Here is a 27,823-nt window from a genome sequence, read left to right on the forward strand (position 1 = left end):
TTTGAGAATTGTCTGTTCATGTCCTTTGCCCACATTTTAGTGGGGTTGTTTTTGTCTTGTAAATTTAAGTTCCTTGCAGAAGCTGGATATTAGACTTTTGTCAGATGGATAGATTGCAAAATTTGTTTCTCATTCTGTAGGTTGTCTGTTCACTCTGATGACAGTTTCTTTTACTGTGCAGAAGCACTTCAGTTTAATTATATCCCATCTGTCAATTTTTGCTTTTGTTGCAATTGCTTTTGGCATCTCCATCATGAAATGTTTTCCTGTGCCCGTGTCCTGAATGGTATTGCCTAGATTGTCTTCTAAGGTTTTTATAGTTTTGGGTTTTAAATTAAAGTCTTTAATTCATTTTGAATTGATTTTTGTGTACAGTGTAAGTAAGGAAGGGGTCCAGTTTCAATTTTCTGCATATGACTAGCCAGTTCTCCCAGCACCATTTATTCAATGAGGAATCCTTTTCCCATTGCTTGTTTTTGTCAGGTTTGTTGAAGATCAGGTGGTTGTAGGTGTATGATCTTATTTCTGAGTTCTATACTCTGTCCCATTGGTCTATGTGTCTGTTCATACCAGTACCATGCTGTTTTGGTTTCTGTAGCCTTGCAGCACAGTTTGAAGTTGGGTAGTGTGATGCCTCCAACTTTGTTCTTTTTTCTTAGGATTGTGTTGGCCATCGGACTCTTTTTTGGTTCCACATGAATTTTAAAATCGTTTTTTAAAATTCTCTGAAGAATCATCAATGGTAGTTTAATGGGAATAGTATAGAATCTATATATTGCTTTGGGCAATATGCCCATTTTCATGATGTTGATTATTCCTATTCTTCCTATCCATGAGCGTGGAATGTTTTTCCATTTATTTGTGTCATCTCTGATTTCTTTGAGCAGAGGGTTTGTAGTTCTCCTTGATAAGGTCCTTCACTTCCCTTGTCAGCTGTGTCCTAGGTATTTTATATTATTTTTGGCAATTGTGAATGAGAGTTAATTCATAATTTGACTCTCTGATTGCTCGTTGTTGGTTTATAGGAATGCTTGTGATTTTTCCACATTGATTTTGTATCCTGAGACTTTGCTGAAGTTGCTTATGGGCTTAAGAATCTTTTGGGCTGAGATGATGAGGTTTTCTAGTTACAGGATCATGACATCTGCGAAGATCATTTGACTTCCTTTCTTCCTGTTTGAATACTCTTTATTTCTTTCTCTTGCCTGATTGCCCTGGCCAGGATAGCCAATACTGTGTTGAATAGTCATGGTGAGAGAGGGCATCCTTGTCTTGTGACAATTTTCAAGGGGAATGCTTCCAGATTTTCCCCATTCAGTATGATATTGGCTGTGGGTTTGTCATAAGATGGCTCTTCCTATTTTGAGGTATGTTCCTTCAAAACCTAGTTAACTGAGAGTTTTTAATATAAAGCGATGTCGAATTTTACTGAAGAACTTTTCTGCTTCTACTGAGATAATCATGTGGTTTTTGTCTTTAGATCTCTTTGTGTGATTAATCACATTTATTGATTTGTGTATGTTGAACCAACCTTGCATCTCAGGGATGAAGCCTACCTGATTACGGTGGATACTCTTTTTGATGTGCTGCTGGATTCAGTTTGCCAGAACTTTGTTGAGAATTTTTACATAGATGTTCATCAAAAATACTGGCCTGAAGTTTTTGGTGTTGTTGTTGTTGTTGTTGTTGTTGTTGTTGTAGTATATCCACCAGGTTTTGGTACCAAGATGATGCTGGCCTCATAGAATGTGCTAGAAAGGAGTCCTTCCTTTTCAATTTTTTGGAATAGTTGAAATAGGAATGGCATCAGCTCTTCTTTGGACCTCTGGTAGAATGCAGCTGTGAGTCTGTCTGGGCTTTTTCTGGTTGGTAGGCCATTTATTACTGCCTCAATTTCAGAAGTCATTATTGGTCTGGCTTAGGGAATCAATTTCTTTCTGGTTCAGTCTTGGGAGGGTGCGTGTGTCCAGAAATTTTCCATTTCTTCTAGATTTTCTAGTTTATGTGCATAGAGGTGTTCATAGTATTCTCTGATGGTACAGGGAATACTATAAACATTATAGAGGAATACAAACATATTTCTATAGGGAAATACAAAAGTATTTCTGTGAGGTTAGTGGTGATGCCCGCCTTATGATTTCTGGTTGTGTTTATTTGAATCGTCTCTCTTTTCTTTTTTATTATTCTAGCTAATGGACTATTTTATTAATTATTTCAAAAAACCAGTGTACTAAATTCTCACACTGGTATAAAGAACTGCCCAAGACTGAGTGATTTATTAAAAAAAAAAAAGGATGTTTAATTGACTTACAGTTTCACATGGCTGGAGAGGCCTCAGGAAACTTACAATCATGGCCGAAAGGGAAGCAAACACATCCTTCTTCACATGGCAGCAGGAGAGAGAAGTGCAGAGCGAAGTCGGGGAAAGCCCTTTATAAAAACATCAGATGTCGTGAGAACTCGCTCACTATGATGAGAACAGCAGGGGGGAAGCAGCCCCATGAAGTCCCTCCCCCAACACGTGGGGATTATAATTTGTATTATAGTTCAAGATGAGATTTGGGTGGGGACACAGAGCCAGATCATATCAACCAGCTCCAGGATTTATTGATTTTTTGAAGGATTTTTTGTGTGGGTGTCTCTGTATTCTACTTCAGTTTAGCTCTCATCTTGGTTATTTCTTGTCTTCTACTAGCTTTGGGGTTTGTTTGCTCTTGGTTCTCTAATTCTTTTAGTTGTGATGCTAGGTTGCTAACTTGAGGTATTTCTAGCTGTTTGATGTGGGCATTTAGGGCCACAAATTCCCCTCTTAACACCGCTTTAGCTGCATCCCAGAGATTCTGGTACTTTGTATCTTTGTTCTCACTAGTTTCAAAGAAATTCTTGATTTCTCTCTTAATTTCATTATTTACCCAAGAGTCACTAAGGAGCAGGTTGTTCAGTTTTCATGTAGTTGTGTCGTTTTGAGAGAATTTCTTAATCTTGAGTTCTAATTTGATTGTGCTGTGGCCTGAGAGACTGTTTGTTATGATTTCAGTCCTTTTTTTTCATTCGCTGTGGAGTGTGGATCCTTTGTATTGTTCTGCAAGTCAGAACATATTTTCAGGAAAGTAGCTAGACAATATGCCTTCGGACATTTGAAATCTCTTACAATACAGTATTTTGGTCCAAAAATCATAAGGTAAAAAGAGAAATGACCACTAGGATTTAAGTCCAAATATGTCATTTGCAACATTAATTCCAACGTCAAAAATTGGGAAAAAAATTAAACACATAGAAATATGTTGCTAGCATTTAAAATGTCTGTGCTCACTTTTAATTGTATGGGGAAATATCATATAATATTAAATAGAACCTGTAGGATATAAAATCTATCAATCTAATTAAATATATGCAGTCATGTGTCACTTTAAAATGGGGATGCATTCTGAGAAATTCTGTGTGAGTTTCAACACTTTGTAAACACAAGAGTATGCAAAGACAAACGTAAATTGTATAGCCTACTACACACCTAGGCAATATGATAGAGCTTATTGCTCCTAGTGTACAAATCTGTATAGCACGTTACTGTATTGAATACTTTAGTCAACTGTGTAAAAAAAACTGGTGAGTATTTGCATATCAAAAAATAGAATGGATACAGTGAAAATACAGTGTTAAATTTGATGTTAACACCATTATATATGAAGCCCATCGTTGAAAGAAATGTCATTATGTGCTGCATGACTGTTTGTGGAAAACATATGGAAGGAAACAGACAAAATTATTTTTAGAGGTGGAAATATTTTTGCATTACGTTTCACTTGTTTCTTCATAATATTCTCTACTTCTAATAACGAATGTGTATTCATTGTGCTACCGGGGGAAAATAGCCTGAAATTATTTTTAAAACAAGACCCAATAGAGGAAAAGAAGGAAGAGCAGGGGGAGAGTAACCAGAAACAAAAGACATTTTTATTTTTTACACATAAGAACATTTTATGTGTACTTCCATAAAATATGCACACATGCACACGTGTGCACACACACGCACTGCAGTTGAATTATATCTAAAGATGTTTATTTTTTCAAACTTTTCATTTTTTATCCCAAATGAAACATGTAGAGTAACCTTTTAAAATCAACTGTGGCTTATAGCAGTGTGACATTACTGTTTTCAAAGAAATAACTGACTATGTGACCTTACCAAAAAAGGTTTATTAGCTTTACACTGGAAAGCAGTTTACTGACGGAGTTTTACTGACTGACTGGAATTTATGACAGCCAGAGAGAAATATCCACTCAAATATCTACTGCCATTCTTTAATGCAGTTACCTAAATATCAGACCTATCTGCCTGCTGCGCAGTCTTCTAGTGTAAACATTTAAAGTAATAAAACTCAGTGTGACCTTTTCACTTAGTTGTGAATTTTCTTTCTTTCTCTTCCTCTTCCTTCTTTTGTCCCTCTCCTTTTCCTTGTCTCATTTTACACATACACACTGATTTACCATCACACATCAACATTTGATTTCGTCACCATAAATGAAGAAAATATGTTCTAGGAAGATAATAGAAAATGTAAGGTATGAGGGCATTAGCATACAAAGGGAGAAAGGAAGGAAGGAGGGAGGGAGGGAAAGAAGGACAACAAGGAAGGAAGGAAGGGAGGGAGGGAGGGGAAAGAGGGAAAGGAAAGAAAGAAGGGAAGGAAGGAAGGAAAGGAAGGAAGGAAGGAAGGAAGGAAGGAAGGAAGGAAGGAAGGAAGGAAGGAAGGAAGAATTTAATGTGACAGTCAATTGTTTATCTCTTATTTCCATTATGCTATTTATTCTGAAACCCTATTATATTTTATACTGATTAATTTTGCCTGATCATAAAAAGCAATTCTTGATTAGACAACATAGATGAAACAAAACATGTAAACTTTATCCAGGGATGACCTTAATAAATATGTTAGATTCTAACAATCTTTTACTTTTGTTTATAGTTTTGTTGCCATGGAGATCTTATTTCAAAACTAAATGCTACATATATAATTCTGAATGTTATCATCTTAATTAAAAGATAACAAGTAAATTTTCTATGCCATTGACAATTGCATAGTGTTCTCTTTACAACAATGGCCTTTGGAGTCAATGAAAATTAAAAATGGTCATGCTGTGTGGTCTTAATAATAATTATAAAGTCATAAAAGATTAACAGGTAACAGTTACGTTCACTATATGCCAGAAAGTGTATTAAATTCTTTGCCTATACTAACTCATTTAATCCTCATGCAACCTTACGAAGCACATACTATTAACTTCCCTGTTGTATATATGAGAAAATGGAGACCAAGCATTCTCCAATTGGGCTGGACCCCAGGCTAACAGTGGAGCCAGCATCAGAACCCGGCAGGCTTCTGTAAAAGCCCACGTGACACTGACTTTATAACAAACCTACTAAAATTTAGCAGAATTCATTGCACTCTCATAAAACACTCATTTTCCCCCTTTTTAAAGAAGCACTTTTTTCCAACTTTAATAACTTGTACGTACTTTGAACATAAAGTATTTTCAAGTGTCGTTACTTACTGATATCCCAGGTTAACTCGAATGGATAGAGCTTTGATGGAATGTCAGCCTCTAGGTGCTGTAAATGAAAGATCTTCTGCTTCACAGAGTTGGCCATAGCATCATTGCATTGTTTCTTTTCCACTCCTGTGCACCCAGGAAGCAACCAGCTTGGCCCCATATATGGCCACACATCAGTGATGACAGGAAGTTTGCTGGATGACCACCACTGGCACTCTGTGGTCATTGAGCGCCAGGGGCGGAGCATTAACCTCACTCTGGACAGGAGCATGCAGCACTTCCGCACCAATGGAGAGTTTGACTACCTGGACTTGGACTACGAGGTACGCATGATGACGTAGAAATTGTGATAAAATGTCGAGCAATTGTGTCAATCTCCTACTGTATTGTATTATTGTTAATTATTTTACTACTGACACCATTTTTATTTTCTTCTCTAAACAAGACACTGACAATTTTAAAAACCTAATTAATTTGTTTCATTTTATTTCTAAATTTATAATCATGAGTACTCAAAATATTATAAAAATCTTAGGACCAAAGTAATAATTTGAAGCGAGGAACCATGCTATCCAGGCCATTTAATAAATTCAGAATAAATTTAATTTTTAATCCTTTCATTGGTAGTTACTCATGTTATCAATTCTCCTTGAGAATGTGCAGTACATTGTATGCAGAGGGTTGTCTAATATTTATTATAAAGTATTGAATAAGAAATCTTAGTTTCTGGTTTGTATTAAGTCATTTAGAAACTCATGACTGTAGATGGGTCTTTTGACAAGCTCTGTTTTCTCAGAGTCAATATCACAAAAGCAATAAAGTAAAATACAGACTATTTTAGAAAGCTTGTTCATGAACAAGAAGACATATATTACCTTCTCAATAATTAGAGATTAAAAATAATCAGTGATCACGTTTGTATAAATAAAAATATATTCCCATAGCTTAAGAGTAGGTATATCATATTTTTAAATTATTTGGAGAGCAATTCAACCATAAATATCCATTAAAACTGTTAATCATATATGTAGGTGAGCTCTTTAAGATGTTTATCAGCCAGGCATGGTGGCGCATGCCTGTAATCTCAGCACTTTGGGAGGCTGACGCATGCGGATCACAGGGTCAGGAGTTCGAGACCAGCTTGAGCAACACGGTGAAACTCTGTCTCTGCTAAAAATACAAAAATTAGCTGGTTGTGGTGACACAGGCCTGTAATCCCAGCTACTCAGGAGGCTGAGGCAGGAGAATTGCTTGAACCCAGGAGGTGGAGGTGGCAGTGAGCCAAGATCGTGCCCCTGCACTCCAGCCTGGGCAACAGAGCGAAACTCTGCCTCAAAAAAAAAACAAAAACAAAAACAAAAAAAAAACAACAACGAAAAAAATGTTTGTCACAGTATTATACATCCTAGGAGAAAAGGATAACACTGTACATACAAAAGCAGCAGAATGGTAAGATAAAAGGGGTGCAATGCTATTACTTAGCCAGAAGTTTCCAAACTTTCTTAGTTCACAGAGTCCTTAGTGTCTTCAAACTTTTTCCACAGGAGTCCTGAGCCATTAGGTCCAAACAACCTAAAAATTTATGTCGTAAGACTTCGGTAGCCGTTTAGAGAAATAAACACAAAATAAAAGTGAAAGTAGATTTTTATTTCATTCTTAAACAGCAGCAATTATTACTAATGGGATGAGTGCTAGTCCACTGTATGCCTGGCAGAAATGGGGGTCAGATTTGCCACTGGCATTCTAATTTTCTATTCCACTTTTACTCTACATGATACCCTGTCTTAATCAGAGTAATGACCAAATCCAAAATTCACAAAGACAGCACATCATTAAAAGGAATGACACATTATCTAATACTGGAACAGTAAACTACCTTAAGCTAGAGTTTCACACAATGTCCAAAAGGTGTCAAATATTGTTGTGTTTTCTTTAAAAATTTCAAACATACTATGGCACCCCTATTAGTTTTCTGCACCACCTTCATGCTCCTTGGCACCCAGTTTTGAAATTGGAGATACATTCATGTATATACGTGTGGGTTATGTATATTTGTTTATACCTTTTTTGTAAGAATATGGAATATGCTCATCATAAAATAAATGGAAAAAACAGGATAAATAGCTATGTTTCCTATTTTCTTTATGTTTAAATAGTTTCTATTTTTTTGCAATATGAATATATGATATATATTCCTAAATAAAAAATTTAGAATAGAATATGCTATATAAACACTGATGGAGACTTTATTAATATTAAATGAATTTAAGGTTATTGGAAAATATTTTATCCCTCCTCCTAAAAAAATCTCTTAAAAGCAAACTGATTGTTAAAAGAAAATGTATGTGAAAATCCCAGAAATTTCTCTCTTCTCTAAATTAGTATGTGTCTTGGCTCATGTGACTTATCTCTCAATGTACAAGAAGAGACCTTAAAGATGAATTATTCATCCTCCATTAATAAACTTTGAAGTACCATAGAAGAGGTGAAAATTCTGGAACATTACGAATGAGGAAATATAATTCTAATTTTCAAAAAACCAAATTAAAAATTTGGGGTCATAAACCCTGTTGAGTGTATGATGAAGTCTATGAATATTCATGCACACACAGCACTTGCTATATGGGATCAGCAGTTTCATGGATACTTTGAAGCCCATCTGTATACAATGCCATGTTTGAGAACTGCAGGTATAGACTAAAATACCTGGGACTTATTTATTAGATAGAAACACTAGGAAGAAATTTAAATTAACTGACAAAGAATCAGGGTAGACTTACCATTTCTGGCTACTGCCAGATTACGGTTCTCTTAGAGACTGCGATTATTGGTATGAAATGTAATAAAAGTGGCTGTGCTTACCTTTATGTTGCTGCACTTTTCTCTTAATGGAAAGGGACTCCCTTTGCTTATTTGTTTAGAAAAAGCCTCAGAGACTGGGCCGGGCACGGTGGCTCATGCCTGTAATCCCAGCACTTTGGGAGGCCAAGGTGGGTGGATCACCTGTGGTCAGGAGTTCAAGACCAGCCTGGCCAACATGGTGAAACCCCCATCTTTACCAAAAATACAAAAATTAGCCAGGCGTGGTGGCAGGCATCTGTAATCCCAGCTACTTGGGAGGCTGAGGCAGGAGAATCGCTTGAACCCAGGAGGCGGAGGTTTCAGTGAGCCGGAATCGTGCCATTGCATTCCAGCTTGGGCAAAAAGAGTGAAACTCCATCTCAAAAACAAAACAAAAAACAAACAAACAAACACCTCAGGGACTATATTAGAGTCAGTCTCTAGTTTTGTTGCACTTATCTCCTTGATAGATCCACACACTAACTATACTCAAACCTCACAGACTGCATGAAAATTAGCTTCAAACCTAAAATAATACAAATTATATAATATTCATTACTGAACTATTTAAAGGCTTTGGCCTAAAGGAAGAGAAAGCGGTCTTGTTATCTTCACAAAACCTGAAGATGCAATGTCCTGCTTCTCCAAGATTATACTGCCTCAATTCTTCCAGAGTACACTAAGGACAAAGGCACTGAAGCCCAAAGGTAGGGGTGTGCTGGTAAATGCTTAACAACCAGCTCTCTCCAGGGAGGAATGGTCAGGAATTCCCTGATAGATAGCATTTGTTAATTTTCATTGTGCGAATTTCCCACATGGTGGATTTCATGCCACCATATATGGAACTGAGCAGGGAGTTGTGAAGAGGTGCCTAATAGCACTATATGACGGTATTTCCATCATATAGTTGCAATAATTACAAATGACCTCAAGAACATATATGATAGTAAAGTGTAGAGATAAATTCTGAATAGGTATGAATTTCGTGTTTCATGTAATTTATTTAATTTATAGCTTACGTAGTGGAAGTTTTAATAATAGCTCTGCTTAACAGTCGGTTCTCGTGAACCAGTATGAGTGGGATTCAGCACAGCACTGCTAGCATAAATTAAATATACTTACCACAATTTCTGGAGATGAACATCATGAAAGAAGTGATGGAATACAAGTTCACTCCTTTGATGTAACTCTATGTAGACTTTTTTTTTTTTTTTTTTGAGATGAAGTCTCGCTCTATCACTAGGCTGCAGTGCCATGGCGCAATCTTGCTTACTGCAACCTCTGCCTCCCGGGTTCAAGTGATTCTCCTGGCTCAGCCTCCCGAGTAGCTGGGATTACAGGCATCCACCACCACGCCTGGCTATTTTTTTGTATTTTTAGTAGAGACGGGGTTTCACTGTGTTAGCCAAGATGGTCTCGATCTCTTGACCTCATGATCCGCCCGCCTCAGCCTCCCAAAGTGCTGGGATCACAGGTGTGAGCCACCCCACCCAGCTCTAATTTTTGTATTTTTAGTATAGATGGGGTTTCACCATGTTGGCCATGATGGTCTCGATCTCTCGGCCTCGTGATCTGCCCGCCTCAGCCTCCAAAATGCTGGAATTACAGGCATAAGTCACCACGCCCAGCCTATGTGGACATTTTTTGTGACCTAGTCCTAAGAGTCTGTCTCATTCCCTCCTCTTGTAGCTGCCTACACTGCAAAGTGGGCCAATCACCACCTGTCATCAGGCTGCTGGCTACAGAGTGGCTTGAGACTGTTGTGGTGATATATACGTGCACTTCACTTCATTTTTCCTCAGCGTAGTCAATAAAAACCAAAGGGCAGAGCAGCAAAATGGTGTTTGGCCTAGATTCTCTCTGTTCTTCAGAGCACACCCACTGTGGATATTATGCTGTTATCTTTTGCAATACAGCTCTGCTAGGGAAGTAGAGGAGTGACTCTCTTGACCATTGCAGAACCACAGACTGGCTAGGAAGAAAATCAATCACAGGATGAGAAGCCCGAGTTTGAACCAGTTTCTGCCCTTTAATGGTTGTGTGACAGTGGACAATTCATATTCCCCTTTGATGAAATGCATGTAATCGCATTCTTCACATAGGGTTATGTGAGGAGGCAACAGGAAGTAATAGAAAAAAAGTATGTGAGTTAAGATTACATAGGCTACATTTAATAGATGCACGTTTATTCTGCTTTATGTAAAAGAAGACTGGAGGCAAATGGCCGCTCCACGATCTTCAAGATCACAGTCCTTTTCATTCTTGCTCTTCCTCTATCCCTGTTGCAAATCACTCCAAGACAGCTGCTAACAGTTCACTTTGCACTCCAGTTAGCAAGAAGGAAGACAGTAAACAAGACTGTGCCCTCCCCCTCTTAATGACAGTTCTTAGAATCACATACAGCCCTTCCACTTAAATATCACGAGACCAAAACTGGCTTCAAAGAAGTTGATAATGTATTATATTGACTGGGGAGCAATGTGCCCAGCTGAAAAGCATTATTTTTTCCCTAATGAGGGTAGCAAGAAAGGATAGGTAGAGGTATCCAATAGTCCCTCCCACACTTTGTGAGCACTTGAAAGCTAACAAAATCGTTAATCCAGTTATTTCTTTAGAGGCAAGGTTATTGGATGGCAAGGTCATTAATAAATGTATCATATGAGCCACAGGAATAATTGAATATTAATCAGACAACTGCAACAATATTTATTACTATCAGCTTCGTTAAAATGTCAGAAAATATTCTGTGGTCCAACCAGTTTATTTTACCAATGAGAATTTTATTTTATTTCATTATTATTAATTTTTGAGATGGAGTCTTTCTCTGTATGCTCAGGCTGTAGTGCAATGGCAAGATCTCAGCTCACCGCAATCTCCGCCTCCCGGGTTCAAGTTATTCTCCTTTCTCAGCCTCCCCAGTAGCTGGGATTACAGGCATGCGCCACCATGCCCAGCTAATTTTGTATTTTTAGTAGAGATGGGGTTTCTCCATGTTGATCAGTCTGGTCTTGAACTCCTGATCTCAGGTGATCCACCCGCCTTGGCCTCCCAAAGTGCTGGGATTACAGGTGGGAGCCACCGTGCCTGGCCCACCAATGAGAATTTATAACTAGAAAGAATAAATGACAACCTAATATCCTATCATTAGTTACCTTAGGAATTGGGATCAGAACTCACTAAATTGTCAGGATCTGTTAACTTGAGCCTGCATTGCTTTTCCAGAGCACCTTGATGAGGTGGACTTGTGCCTGGAGTTGCTGAAAACAGGGAAACTGCAAGGATAATTTGAATCCCCTGCAGAAAGTGAAAGGTCCAAATTAAAGAAATATGCACACAGAGGAATATGTGTTTAATAATATTAAACATTGACGGTATTATTACTGTCAGTTGGGGAAAAATTGATCAAAAAGATTGTAAACAGGAGACATAGTACTCCATTTTAGTATCAAAAATGATTGCCTTTGGTACTAGGTACTCTTGTAGTACCTAATACATTCATTTCAGTGCAACTTGAAAACATTTTCCCAATAATTCTACTTTAGATTACTGTCTATTTCTTCTTTGTAGTTTTCTGATTCTTTGGGATATATTTTTTCTCAATTTTCCTTTTACCTTCTTATATATGAACTCTGTGGCAAATAATACATATTCAGCTAACCATTATTAATAATAATTGATTTTATTTTAAATAAGGCCTTTTTTTTTTACCATTACCTCATAAACCATAATTTGTCCCCTAAAACTACTTAAGCATTTAAGATGCCATAACACTAAATAATAGAACATAATTTGTTCATGGACCTTCCAGAACACAGAATATTTGACTTATGCCTCAAATATGAAGTCGTGATTTTTAAAATGTCTTCACTGTTGCTTTCATTTCACCCCATCAAACGTGCTCTGGAAAAGCACCACAGGCTTAAGTGAACAGATTCCTAACAATTTAGTGAGTTCTAACCCCAATTCGTAACGTAACTAATGAGAGGATATTAGGCTGTCACTGATTATGGTTATATATTCTCATTGAAAATAAAGTGGTTGGACCACAGAATATTTTCTGACATTTTAATGAAGCTTATAGTAAAAAAAACAGATAATGGTAATATTGTATGATAATTTAAAAGATATATGTTACAAGTATTGTATATCTTGATATTATAATTATAATTAGTGGTTGGCTTCATTTACTACTAATTCACTATTCATAGTAAATATCATCCTTGACCATGCAAATACTAAATGCAATTTTGTATCATATATATTTAATGCTATAGTATATATTGATCAAAAATATATAAGAAATAGAGATTGTCTTTCTATAAGCGATAGCAGCCAGAGGAACACAGTAAGTAGCATTGTCTTATTTCTTAAGATTTAAAAGACCTATAATATCTTTAAGCCTACACTGCTCAACTTTGAGTTCCCAAATCCTAAGTGGTCCCTAATCAATACTGTAATGATATTTTTTGAACTATTTTCTACATCCAAAATAAATATAATGAATTTTTCACACTAATGGTCATTAGACTACAAGTCTGCATAGGGTAAATACGATATCCTTTGCTATGGGCTGCAGTTTTATCAGCTTATTAAATTAGTGCTGATTATCTCATGCTTACTGGAGGCATTTATTGATAGTATGTCTTTGAATGATAAACATAAAATGTATTTCTAATATTATTTGATAAAAGAAGTTTGCTGAATAAAAATCTTTTAACATATTCTCAAGAAAATTTATAAAATGCCTTTGGGGCAGTAAAATTGCAAAGGATCATTGCTTTTTTTGTTCAAGTTATAATCTAATTATCAGAATGAATGACTCCATTAGACACTTTAACAACATAATTTAATAAGCCATAGATTTTGGAGGCAGAGTGCTGTAATATTTGTATATTTTGATTGAGGTATAGATAATTGACCTTGCCTGTATTCAGTTTTGTCTAGTTTATCATAATACAATGTAGATGTTTACATTTAATTTCTTTTTCTCAAAGATAACCTTTGGAGGCATCCCTTTCTCTGGCAAGCCCAGTTCCAGCAGTAGAAAGAATTTCAAAGGCTGCATGGAAAGCATCAACTATAACGGCATTAACATTACTGATCTTGCCAGAAGGAAGAAATTAGAGCCCTCAAATGTGGTAAGAATTTTCACCCTCAAAATATTGGTCTATAAAAAATCAAGGAACTTTTTTTGTTTTTTGGAGTATTGAACAACAACAAAATCATGATAATTTTCATCATATCTGTGTTTGGGAACAATGATGTAAAACAAACATTAGGGTTATCAGAAATAGTGTAGATACTTGCTATTCTTTGAGAATAGATAATGGGACTAGCTTGAAGTACGTGGTAAGTTTTATTCCCATGGCGCACAGAACGTTAGACTCAATATTTCTGGATGACTCATGGCAGGAGAACAGATACATTTCAGCACATGCCTCATCCCAGCAGTTAGCAGCCCTTAAACTGGCAGCATCATGTTTTCAAATCTCTCATCACATGTGCTCTAAGTCACTTGCTTATGGTTTAATTTAATATTTTTAAAGTTTTTAAATCAGGGACTTTATTATATTTACTCCTGTGCTTCCAAAGATGATTTGTTGGAATATGTAAATAAATACCCTTTTTAACAAATCTCTAACCAGACTAAATATTATACAATTAAATAAAGCTTGATTTCCACTGCATAGCCAAAGCTGTGCCACAGAAGTTCACAGTGATTTTTTTCTGCCTCTTGTGTGAGTTGGTGCCAGGTTTCATTAGATTTTGGAAGGAGAGCAAAAGTCAAAGAAAGCCTCAGCACACCTGCCTCCAAACGACACTACTCAACATCCCTAAAAGATACTTAGTTTACAATTTTAGTATGAGAGTTCCCTATGGTTCTGCAAGACCAGGAGCTGCTTTAGCCCAGAGAGGCTATTTGGGTGAGCCTAGAATTCCAGAGACCCATACAATAAGAATATATTATGCACTAGAAGTAGAATAATGTCATGAGTGTTTGCACTGTGCTCTAAAAGAGCTCGGATGGTCTCGTTGCCTCAAATTCGAGCCTAGGGTTTCATAAAATGATTTGACAAGTGGAAATCCCTGAATGAATAAACAGTTCAGGTTGAATATGAGAAAGTTTAAAACAATAACTTAATGCAAATGATTATTTAATAAATAATTTTCTTAAAGTAATCATAAATTTATAATAGAAATTAAAACTTGAACTTTGGTTAAATTTTCTTATAAAGTATATTGACTATATGGAAAAATAATAATAGCTCCATTTATAGGCAACAGATACTGTGCTAGGCAAGTTATTTACATTTAGGATGATCTGAGAACAATACTGCAAGAAGGATACAAACATTTTGTAGATGAAAACACTGAGATTTAACATGGAAAAAATAACTCATTTTATGAGAAAAATAAATTTTATTTTATGAGTAGGAGATAAAATTATAGATTTATAGCCCAGCATAGTGGGTTGCTGCTGTAATCCCAACACTTTGGGAGGCCAAGGCAGGAGGATCACTTGAGTCCAGGAGTTTGAGACCAGCCTGGGCAACATAGTGAGACCATGTATCTACAACAAGTGAAGAAAATTAAAATTAAAAAAATAAATAAAATTGAATTAAAAAATTAGCTGGGCATAGTGGTGCATGCATGTAGTCCCAGCTACTTGAGAGGCTGAGGTAGGAGGATCACTTGAGCCCACAAGTTTGAGGCTACAGTGAGCCATGATTGAACTACTGCATTCCAGCCTGGGCAACAGACTGCGACTCTGTCCCCCAAAAAATAAAAGAATAAAAAAAGATTATGGATTCACAATATGTGAGTTTGATTATGCTCTATAATTACATTTTATTTTAACAAATAATTGCAGTGAGAAAACATAGAATAAACTTTTGAATCAAAATATACATACATACAGAAAATCTTAGATGGGATAGAGACAAATAGGACATTTTGCAAGCAACCCTGCAAAGACAAGTGTTTATATAAGAAATTTACTTTCAAAGATGTTGGGTGCTGGTATTTCAGTGAAATTGACTGAGCGCTAATTCTACCTCCTCTGCCCCCACATACTCATTCCCTCATTATGCATTGACTCCAAAGTCAGCACCATTACTCTGGAAGGATCTTTAATTTTGCTAGGGAGACAATCCCTTCAAAAGAGGTATGTGGTCAGTTATAAAATCTCAATTATTATGCATAGGCAGTTCTTTTTATCAGTAAAAGCAAGCATTTAAAAATAATCATCTGTGACAGTACAGAGTAAGTTTAATTTGAATATTAATTCAGAGAGACTGCCTGCCTTAGATTTAATGGTTAATGTGCTAAAATGGAAGAAATCAGCATCTGGTGTATATATATACATACATATATATGGTGTTGTTAAAAATATGTAGAGAAAAAGGGAGACAGACATAGAGATAGAGAGAACCAATGAAAATGTCATCCAATTACATTCCTTAAAATATTATGATAGGATAAAAGAAGTTAGAAGCAAATACAGATTTTTAGATCTGTAAAGGGAATGTATTTAGGCACTGAAATACACAATTTAGTGTATCTGAATAATAAATCTTTTTTTTTTCTTATACCAAGGAGGAGGAGTATAGAAGGGGAGGGGAAAGACTGAATTATTGCAAGTTTTGTCTCCATTTAGCCCATTTATAGTTCTAGTTATACAGGAATTAATGCATTGTGATATAAACACAATTCATGGGAATTTAAATGGGATTTTGAGTTGGATACTAAAATAATCTCCAATAACCACAATTACATTAATGCTGAAAACTTAATATCTATCTATATATGCATATACAAGATATATAGATAAAAATCCAAAAATATTTCCCTAAAATATCAGTTTCATAAATTGCAAACATATGACTATAGTCCCCACTGAGACCAGAGTAATATGTTAACTAATGTTGGCATTGACCACCCAGAATAGGGCAGAGTATCTCTCTCCCTGACTTATGTTCAGCCAGCAGCAGCTTTGCTGTCTTCAGAAAGTCTAGTGATCCACAGTCACACCCACAACACATATACACACTTTACAACTCATGGTCAGCCTGTCACATCAGGCTGTCCGGCTGTCAATCCCATGGTGGAAGCTGCTTGTTACAGTTAGATAGCCAACTGCTGCTCAATAGCAGGTCTTACACTCCAAGTAGGTCCTTGGTGGTGCATCTATGCTCTGCTGCTGCGTGTGAGTTTAGCTTAGGCTCAGGCTGTGCTTCAAAACTTGTAGAACTATACCTTCGTCAATGGTCTAACATGGGTGTTTATTTTATTTTGTGTTTTCCTCAGAGCCTGTCTTTCTATTTTACAGGGAAATTTGAGCTTCTCTTGTGTGGAACCCTATACGGTGCCTGTCTTTTTCAATGCCACAAGTTACCTGGAGGTGCCTGGACGGCTTAACCAGGACCTGTTCTCAGTCAGTTTCCAGTTTAGGACATGGAATCCCAATGGTCTCCTGGTCTTCAGTCACTTTGCGGATAATTTGGGCAATGTGGAGATTGACCTCACTGAAAGCAAAGTAGGTGTTCACATCAACATCACACAGACCAAGATGAGCCAAATCGATATTTCCTCAGGTCAGTGAAACCTGTTTGACATTTGTTCCTGAAACTTATCGCAATTTCCAAAGTTAACGTCGTGCCTTGTTTGATTTTGCTGGTGTTACATGCTCAGGATTAGGTTTTAATTCAGATCTTCAAGACACTTACTTGGTTGTAGTGTGTGCTGATTGAATAAAGGGAACTTGGAAAGTTGTTGAGAGAGCAAGGCATGGTTGAAGGAGAAAGTTGGCTGAGATTGGAAAAGCGAAATCTATTCCTTACCAATGCTAGTTTATTTTTAATAGATAAATTGCTGTTCTTTTAAGTGAAGAATTTATATTTAAAACAAAGAATGTTTATTTTAAAAACACAATGGTATCTGGTATCTTTCCTCTTTATCAACATTCATGTACCTTTTACTATTAGTAACAAGATTATACTAATTTTAACTTTAAGGAATATCCCACTGCTGGAATCAGACTTCAAAATGATCTTGCTAAAATTATGCGAATGATTGGAAAAGAAAACGAAAGTGAATATAAGGTGGAATGACAAGATTTGTGTATCAACTGATGGAAGACTGGCTTAGCGAAAAATAGGATAATTTTAAATTTGGCTTTGTAGTGACACGACAAGTAGAGGCTTAGGTAATATTCTTGTTATTTGAATAGACTTTGCAACCTTGGAATGTTCTTTGATAAATACAGTACAAAGAAGACTGATAAATAGTAACTGTTTTCATCTATTTTTCTTGAGATAGTCTTTGCAATAGTCATATATATATGTGTGTGTATATATATATATATATATATACACATTATATATATATTTTGTGAAGAACTACTTAGAAACGGGAGATACAGAGAAAACTAACATTTACCGAACGCTTAGTAAAGATGTAACAGATACTGAAAGGAATCATGACAGAGAGCTCAATTGGGTGACCATGGGCTCTGATTTCTGAGTATGCCATATGCACCCATGGCACCCTATGTATATACCTGACACGGTTTCTAACACACTGTGATTTTTGTCCCTTTCATTTCCCCTCTAGGCTCCATGCTCCTTGACAGCAGGGACCATGCTCCTTTTTCTTCTGTCTCTAGCTTATAGAATAGTACCTGTAAGAGGTGGTCTCCAATATGTGTTGAGTTCAATACTCTGACCCCTTTGAACTAATAGAATATCCCCTGCTATAGAACACATATTTTCTTATAAAATAGGCTTTATGTTTGTGTATGGCCTGAATGTATGGTCTATTGCTGAGAAGGATTCAAAGAAGCCACGAGAACTGTTATGTCAGAGATGTGCCTAAATTATTGAAATCAAAAGCTATTGGGAAATACCTAGACATTCACTTTCTCCATTTATGCTTTATTAGTTTTGCTTTTTCCTTGAATGTCTAGTCGAAATGATTAATCAACCATATTTTATCACTACATTCTTTTATAAGTATACCTAGGGAGATGTACAGCAAATTGAGAATATCTGGAGAGACCAGAAAAACAGACAAAACAAAAACGAAAGCAAATGTTTGCCACAGTTGAAAAACTCCCACGTTATATTGTTATGATTAATGATTATTGTCTAATGACTAAGCGTAAAAATATTAGTATGAAGGCCTCTCTCCTTGCAGTCTCTGAGCAAATCTGATTTGTTGGTGGGTTTCCATGTAACAGGAGCCAATATATTTGAAAGAATAAGATCTTAACCCTAGTGGTCAATAAACACGTATTAATCTGATTTGGTGCAATTTAGTACTCCAAGATACTCTTACCTAATTTAAGCTGTATTTATTTTGAAAATTAAAGATAGAATGAACAAAAGAATCCAATACATGACAGTTAATTCATCTTAATAGATTTGCTTAAAGATAATAAAAATGGATTGAGGAGTTTTTGTCAATTTAGCCAAGAATCTGTGCAAATTAATTGAAAATGATATAAAATCTAAAGATTTCCATAGTATTACCCTTCTATAATCCAGTGAAAATACATTACTGCTTCAAGAATTTTATATATATATAAAATACATATATACATACACACACACACACATATATATACACACACACACATACATAGCAGAAACTAAGTGCTCACATTTGAGAAACATTAGTTGAAAAAAAAGAAAATTCAACTATTTAAAAAAGTTACATTTTATCTTCATTCATTCAATCTAAAAGTACATATGGAAACCATAGGAGATAATTTCCTCTGTCTTTTAATGTATTTTATCAAATTCAAGTAAATGTGTAAATAAGTTAGTGAAGTGGCAACACTGAGGAAACAGTTAACTCGAGATTCTAATGTTTGCTTTCACAAAGGGAAATATATCTGTATCACAGCTATTCTACTCTTATCAGCATGAGCATTGAAGAATGTCAGTCCATTTCTCCTTTTGTCAAGTATTTTGATTGAAAGAATTTAGAAAATGCAGAAAATCTAGAAAAGAAAAATAACCAGTGATAAAATTTTGGTGTACACACACAAAGTAGTGCACTGAGAAGGTAATACAGAGACTCTCAGATACTGTTAATATATACTGGTAACTTAGTTTTTATTTAATAAGTTCTGTGGTCCAGGATGAATGTAACCCAGTTAGATCAAAAACCTTTTTTTCCATCTTGGTCAACACTGTTCTTTGGGAATTAATTTAAAATATTAAATACATCTTACAAGTAAAATAACGTTTAATGTATTGTTCACCCCCTCTTTGTATCTTTCTTTCTAAGTTGTGATTACTGTCTTCAAGAGTCTCATTAGTAATCAACAGTAGACTTGACTTACGAAATTCAGTCAAACTCAGTAGCCTTGAATTTACAGAGTGGATTATCTTATCATGAAAATATTGAACAAGTTGCAACATCAATGTTTTCTGATGGATAGCCAAAAACAAACAAACAACAACAAAAAACCCTACCTACTTTTTGAAGTAAGTTTTTATTTCAAAATGCCTCAATTTTATCCCAGTATATCATTTTTTAGGACAGCAGTTACTGATTTAAGAATACATATTTATGCATTACTTTTAACTAGGCATAAATGATAAAAGAAAATTAAACAGGTGCAAAAAGGGTCTAATGAATAATAGCTGTTCATTCCGGGCATAATTTTCATTTTAACTTTAAAGTTCAAAACCCTGGGGAAGGTGGACCTAGAACCATGTTTTTCAAATAATTTTGATCAAAGTAAAGTAAGAAAATATTTTATGTCGTACCCAAAATCTACTGACACGAAGTTTAATGAAATAAAACTTGCCTTGCTATTTTAGATGCACTATGATAATTGTGATATTTTCTCTTCTTTTGCTTTTTTCTTAAAAAAAAAAAAAAAAAGCCATGACCCACTATAATAATTTCATGTCCTAAATACAGTTTGGAAAACACCGACCTGACCTGCATTCTTTTTCTTATTTGAAGTGTTGGTATTTTTAAAAGTTTTAGTTTCCTGGAAGTATTAACTCCATCACTCTATATTGGAAAACTAAATTTGTCTTATGGGAACAGTATTATAATATTATAATGGTAGTAAAAAGAAGCATTAATATACAATACTATTTGAATTATAGCAGAAAAAAACTACCTACCTTTTGAAGTAAGTTTTTATCTCAAAATGCCTCAATTTTATGCCACTAAATACAAACAGATATTTAGAACAATACTCAGTTGTCGTCTGCCAATATTAACAAGGTAATATAACGTGATTCAGCATTTATTATAGTGGGGAGAAAGTGATTTATCTTAATATTCTCTCTCACTTATTGGAAAAAAATTAACTTCTCTCCATGTATAAACAAAGCCTTTCCAAAAAGTCATTCAGAATATGTCCTGTCCTAAATCAGCTGTTTTCTTATACTCAAGTACTGGAACATCCTTGTTTTGTTAATGTAGGTATTGCTTCAATTTTCGAATGGCTGTTCAGTGTCCACACTGTCTCAGAAATACGTAATCAGAAAAGATTTTCTCGTTTGTATTTTCATCTCCAGAGGAAACCTTCTGTGGACTTGTTTTATTTACTTTGCTTCTTAGTAAAATTTCCTTCGTAAATCATTGTGTTCCATTGGGTGTGTCAAGGGAGGCGTGGGAGTTTTCTTGGTTCAGTGTGTGGCTGGGAGCATGCTGGGAAATAGTTCCCAGTTCAATCTGGGCAAATGTGTTTGGGAACACTCCAGGCAGTGTCTATTCTAAGCAATTAAAATATCTCTGTTCTTAATTTTATGAACACCTGGAAATGTAGCCAGCATATTAATATTTCTTTTAAAAATTAATTTATACCGTTTTCCAAAGTTCAGTGATAACTTGCCCCAAGAGACGTCCTTTTCATCATATGAGAAAAAAGGTCTCATTTGAAATACAGTTTTTGATGTTTTAGTTGTTTACTGAAAATTGTTTTTCAGTTCTATACTGATATTATTTCAAAATGTCTTAAATTCTTATAACTCAAAAACTAAATGTTTAGGCATTACTACAAATACTTTAAGAGATTTGTTTTATTATGTTTTACAGCAAAATAATTGGAGACTTATTTAACAAGATATATTCTTTAATTCAAGTTTAAACCATGTTTATTAGAAGCCTTAAAAGATGTTACTTCCCTTTGATCCATTAAATTTAAGTTTTTCTGATTCTAAGAAAATAAAGAAGCACCCAGAGATATTTATCGCAACATATATACAATAACCAAAGTAATTGAAAACAAACTACTGAAAATGGACAGGTGATTTTAAAGAGTGTATTTTTATGTGGAATACTATTATGGCATTATAAATCATATTTCTTATATAAAATGTAATAACATGGTAAAATATAATGCTATGAATAAAATTTTTAATAAAAACTTAAGTAGACTATGAATCTTAAGTCATTATTATAAATACAGGAATTTTATTTCATTCCAAGTAAGAATGAAATAAAATAATACTAATGATGATTATCTCTAATCAGTGGGTTATCAGTCCATTATATTAACTTTTTAATATATTTGCTCTAATATATGTATTTTCTACAATAAACATCAATTGTTCTTAGAAATCAAAAACAATATGCTATAAAACAATTGAGGATAAAATGATATTTCTGAAGAGTATGATGCTTAACAATGTTACAAATGGAAATTAAATAGCATAAGTTATATCAATTTAAAAATTCTAATTTCCTTACTTAGAAACATGTACAGCCAATTTCTTAAAAGTTTCACCTTAAATAATAAGCTTGAACAGAATTTCAATTGCATTTACATACAAACGGAGCATTTTATAGTCAGGTGCAGAAATTTGGAGGTTGTGTCTATATAATTATTTGAAAATATTCATAACTCATTTTGAACAAATTCCATACCATGTATGTAATTTTAAAACTATTTTTCAACCTGGGAAAATAATTGGATAGATAAGTAGATAAATGATTGGAAGATGATAGATAGATAGATAGATGATAGATAGATACATAGATAAAAAGTATTGTCCCTTAAAACTATTGCTAGCTATCAGGTAACAACATATTCCTTTTTCTCAATAAAAGAATACATTGAATAAATAAATAAATTATCACTTTATTCCCAAATAATCTATATACACCATACTTTTACAAAATAAGTGGCTAAAAAGTAATTTTTAGATTTTTGTACTTTTTGATGAGATTGTAGATATCTAAAAATTTCCGGTAAACACAAATCCATCATCTTAAGATACAAAAGACAAAACATGGCTCTGTATTCTTAGGGGGAAAATAGAGCCTAAGAAATTCTGATTCATAGAGCACTGTACTCACTCTAATTAGGAGCTTAGAACTGAGCTGGAAAGGAATAGATTCTATTGTTTAGTGGATCCCAAAAGTGAGATAGATAAAGATCTGAGTTCTAGATCTAAATAGACAGATAGAAATAAGTTACCCTTGGACATATCTAAAACGTATTTTGCTGATTTTATTCCCCGAAATTCACAAATAGACTTGCTGTGAGAGCCACATGGTACCAAGTCAAAGGCATTTGAGTGAATGGTATGTTGCTCCTGGGTAGCTTCACCCAACTGACTTTTTATTATATATCAATTCCCAGTGTGTCTGCACCATCATCATGCGAACTGAGTGGAAATCTACCTTTAATTATACTGCAGTGAATGCTGGTGCACATTTTACGTCAATAGAAGCATTATAGTGCAGAGTGAAAGGAAAGAAGGACCGGGGGAGAGTTTTATGATGTTAGGTATTGACTTATTCTTTAGAAAGCAAAAGAGATATTTTAATTTATGATCACACTCCAGGACACCATTCCCATTCTAGTTTCTACAGTATTTCTGAGCCTTTTAAAATGTTCTATGCCTTTTTCAGGGAAGATGAATAAAACATGTTGTGTGTATAATAATTTTTAAAATTGCAAGAAGGCAATAAAGTTTTAGTAACTTTAATGGATAAAATGGAGGCAAAAGGTGCCAGTGAGAACCAGACCATGTTTCAAAAGCTTCAGTTTACTGTACAAATAAATCAAAGAGAAAAAAAAATCAGATATCACTAGTTGATACTAAGAGAATAAAAATGAATTATGAAAGAATAGCAAAGAACATAGCCCAGGAACTCCAAAAATAATATATGCATGTAGTTGAAGATGTTTCTAAGACAAGAACAGGGAGGACATAGAAGCAAATTAACTTTGCTGAAAAGCCAGTACATTTCTCAGTTAACAGATAATATCATATGTACTTATCATGTACAGAATGATGTTTTGAAGTACATATACATTGTGGACCTTAACCTTTCATTTAAGTGTAAGGGCTGAAACTTCATGTGAGGTTGAAACTTTTGTAGTGGATAAATGAGTAATTGGTAAATTTAAGCAATATGGACTTACATAGTAGAGATATATCTAAGTCAACTTAAGATGTTTTTGCAATTGCGTGTCTAATTTTATTTCAAATAGTTAACAAAATAAATAGTGTTGGCGTGAAACAATCAGGGATGATGTACTTCCGTAATTAGAAAAAACACAAAGCAGTCATTGGGTTGGAACCTTCCCCACACCACTCCCCACTCCCCCCATTAACCTCATGTTGAGAATTACCAGGGATAATTAACTTGAGCAGGAAATGCAGACTGTGAGATAGTATCATTGCCTAGCATCTACCTCCCGCACCTTTAATTTTTAAGTAATTTGGGAAGAATGTAGGCTCATTAGGTTATCTGCTGCTTGGTTGTAACTAGATGTGGAAATCAGCCTTATTAGGGGAGGGATTCTGCAGATTCTGTGAGCCTCTGAAAGTGACTTGGGATCAACTGAAAGAATGACTCCTTTGGAAACTCAGTATCATGTTTAGCCACATGTATGTCTCTTTCTTTTCTTCATCAAGGTTTTTCACAAGAAAATTTGGGGAGAGTCATTCAACATGCTTAGAAAGTAGTTACCTTTGGTAAACATAGTATCAGGAAATAATTATGGATATGGCCCCATCTGCAATCATAATTACATTTTCTGACTTATTTTATTCGGATATATTTCCCTGAGGCTTTTCTAACCTGAGCTCAGACCCTACATCTGGGAACTGAAATTCTGTGCTATTTCTGAGTCCTCTTTTTTCTCTCCAGTCAGTGCTTTATTCCTTTCGTTCATTCTCTATGATTAAATTTTATAATTACAGTTGTGCCTAGATTCTTACTGTAGCGCTTGGTAGACTCTGATGTTTTCTGAAAGATACTGATAACCTGCCTAGATGTCTGTTCTCTCTACAGTCACTTCTAGTCTTTCTTCTAGCACTTTCAGGCTTTTTGAGCATCTTTCCAACATTGGATCTCTATTGTTGAAACTCTGTCCAGAGGCCGAGATCTTGATATCCCTAGACATATAACCTGCTGCCAGTTCCCTGCCTGGATATTGGAGTACCGCTCACCTCCGATTTCCCGGGATTCTTTCCTTCCCTCATTCCAATCCTCTGCTATTTTATTTTTAACTCTGACGTGGTTGACTTGATCATTCTAGGTCATAACTTCCTCTTGCCTATGAATATTGCTTACCCTTTTGGGCATGAATTTTAACTACCTCCCAATCTCAACTGCTGCTATCAATCCTTGTACACATCTGTGCCACATCTCAGCCACCCCTGTGTTCTTTGTCATCAAATTCCTATTGTTTCTTGGCATGCGAATCTAACATATAGTGTGTTGGGGAAAACTACAAGCAGAAAAGTAGTAAAGTTCACATAGTCCCTTAAGATCTTAGCTTTGGTTGAGCACAGCTTGTCAGCTAACGCCGTGGCCAAGATCCTAGGATTGAGAGACCTGCATCTATAATGCTGTACATAATTTTGGGGGCAGGGGCCAGAAAAGTTGTCCTGTTAGAAAAGGAGAGCCTCTAGAGCTCATTGGTAGATTTCAGGCAACTTCTCTTTTGGGCTCCCTCAGATCTGCTGAGCTAGCTCCTTGCTGTACTGCTATAAAGGCCGGTGAGAATGAGACTCCGGGGCCATCCAGATATGCCTCTCATCTAATCCTAAGATTATGATGACAACTGTGATAATAGATAATAGCTATCAAATGCTTACACTATACCTGTCACTGTGCTAAAGGCTTTGCATTAGATATCTTGCTATAGCTCCAATAATCTCTTAAGTTAGGTCCTGCATTATCAAGAAACCTTTCTATCTCATTTATACGAATGGTAAAGTCATTCTTCTGGTGACTCGAGTTCAAAACGTTGAGAAAAATCAAATTTTGCCTTTTATCTTTTCCGACACATGCAAAGATTTAACAATCACCACTCTTCTTTTAAAGTGTCTCATTCGTCCATTATCTGTTTACCCTAATTCAAAAATTCATACCTCGAAAAGCTAATCCAGGGCATCTTATTGCCAAAAAGGATGTTTATTTTCAATTGCTGACCTATTTGTTAGGGTGTAGTCGTTATGAGCATGGACTCTGGAGCCAGATTGCCCACTGGCTATTATGGATTGAGTTCTTTCTCTGTTTCAGTCACTGTTGAAACAAACATAGTGTACACAACTGTTTTAAGCCATTTAATGCTTGTAAGAACTCCACAAGATGAAGGACATTATCATCTGCATTTCATAGATTAAAAAAAAAACACAAGAAGAGACATGAGTAACTCACCAGGGCTCCTTCAGCTAGTGAAGAGAAGAGCTTTAAAAAGAGCCCAGAGCATTTGAGTCTAAGTGTTTCATATTCATGAAACACTTTGGTGTTACATGATCACACAGGATCAGGTACTGTTGAATATGACACATCTGAAATATTTGTTGAAGGCAGAACCTAACATCAATGATATCCTTATCATGTCCATTTGGGGTTCTCACAGAAGCGTTTTAAGTAATCTCCCTTATTTTTTCTAATTTTTCTCCCGTATTATTCAAGTTTCTATTTCTAAAATACAAGGAAGATAATTCAATTATTTCCCATTACTAAAGAATAAGTCCTGATTTCTTAGCATGCCACACAAGAACATGAACAAACTACGCTCCACTGGAGCATTTGGCCTCATTTCTCTTACTTTGCATCATATTGACTACTTTCTACTCCCTGACAAGGATTTCCTTCTCTATGTTCCATCCTGGCAAACTGCCACTTATCATTTATTGTCCAATTTTAGTATGCTTTCCTTCCCCAAACCCCAGGAAACAATCTACCATCCTCTAGTATAGCGCCTTGTATCTTGAATAACAATTATTTTTTGTTACATATTAAGTCACATACTCCTCTACTATTATGTCTCCCTCATATCTGTACTCCTAACACCACTCATGTGTCAGGAAATAGGCAATCAATACTTTCATCTTTGCTTTTTTGGTTTGATTTACACCTAGACTGTTGCAGTTTCCTTGCTCTTCTCTCTGCCTCCTGCCTCTCTAAACAAGTCCATTCCACACTTTTCCTTCTGATTACAGTTTCAAAATGACTGCTTCCATTGAGTCATGTTCCCATTCGACAATCTTTCATGAACCCCCAGGTTTTATAGATGGTTTCACATGTCCTCTACAAAAAACCTGAATACTAATTCCATGGCGATCTCAAATCCTTTACAAATTTTAAATTATTCTTATTGTTTACATTTGTTTGACATGATTTATTATATTGTTCAGACATTTGATTACTCTGTTCAAAAATGCTTCATCTTCTGTAGTTTTTTAAGAACAATAATTCCACTCTTTCCTTTGTCTGTCTACCTCTGAGTTTAGCACAATGTCTTACTTGTGGCATGTTTCTAGATATCCAGCTGATTGATTTTTTAATGTACTGATACCAAGATCTTATAAACTGTAACTTTACAATTCTGTTATGTTCATCAGTTTATATAAACCAAATTCATTATAAAAGGAGAGTAGCAAATATCTCAAAGGAAATAATTGCTTCACTGTGGGAGGCTAATGTGTGTGAAATTGATCAGGACTTAAACTTTAATTTGATACTTTTATAATAAGAAGATTTTTTTTAAAGATATTAAAGCCTAGAGATGTACTGGGTAAACTATTTCAGGAATAAAATGAAAGCGTGCATACATTTGCCAAAAAATGTATTCTCAGGAGCATGATGTGAAGTAAAGCCTTGAAAGTAGTCATATTCCCTTTGTATTTATTTTTTTCACACAGAATACAAAACATAAATGTGCATGATTAAAATTAATTTAGTTTTATTCTTTTCTTTAGGCTTGGGAATGCATTTGACGTGATTAACTCCGGGGAAAAATAAGAGAATAAATTTTTTTTGTACCTTCTACTTAAGATCTCAGATCTCTAGTCGTTTCTACACTTGATTAAAACAGAGACTGTCCATTTATTGTAGGAATCTAGTCTAACTTGCTTTGTTAAGAGAAATGGCGTCTATTGATGATCAAATCATGTTGTCTCTGAAGTCTTCTACTTGAAAACTCCAA

The 27,823-nt window shown here is 35.2% G+C and overlaps 1 protein-coding gene across 1 annotated transcript in view; it reads left to right on the forward strand.

Moving 5' to 3' along the window:
• Positions 1 to 27,823, forward strand: part of CNTNAP2 (contactin associated protein 2) — a 1,422,658-nt gene that overhangs the window by 112,224 nt on the left and 1,282,611 nt on the right. Inside the window, exons 4-6 of the mRNA XM_058444445.1 lie at positions 5,692 to 5,876; positions 13,389 to 13,532; positions 16,724 to 16,988. Coding sequence (XP_058300428.1) covers positions 5,692 to 5,876; positions 13,389 to 13,532; positions 16,724 to 16,988 — 594 coding nt within the window. The remainder of the gene's footprint in view (positions 1 to 5,691; positions 5,877 to 13,388; positions 13,533 to 16,723; positions 16,989 to 27,823) is intronic.

The sequence above is a fragment of the Hylobates moloch genome, unplaced genomic scaffold (assembly GCF_009828535.3).
Source record: "Hylobates moloch isolate HMO894 unplaced genomic scaffold, HMol_V3 SCAFFOLD_1, whole genome shotgun sequence".
NCBI lineage: Eukaryota > Metazoa > Chordata > Mammalia > Primates > Hylobatidae > Hylobates > Hylobates moloch.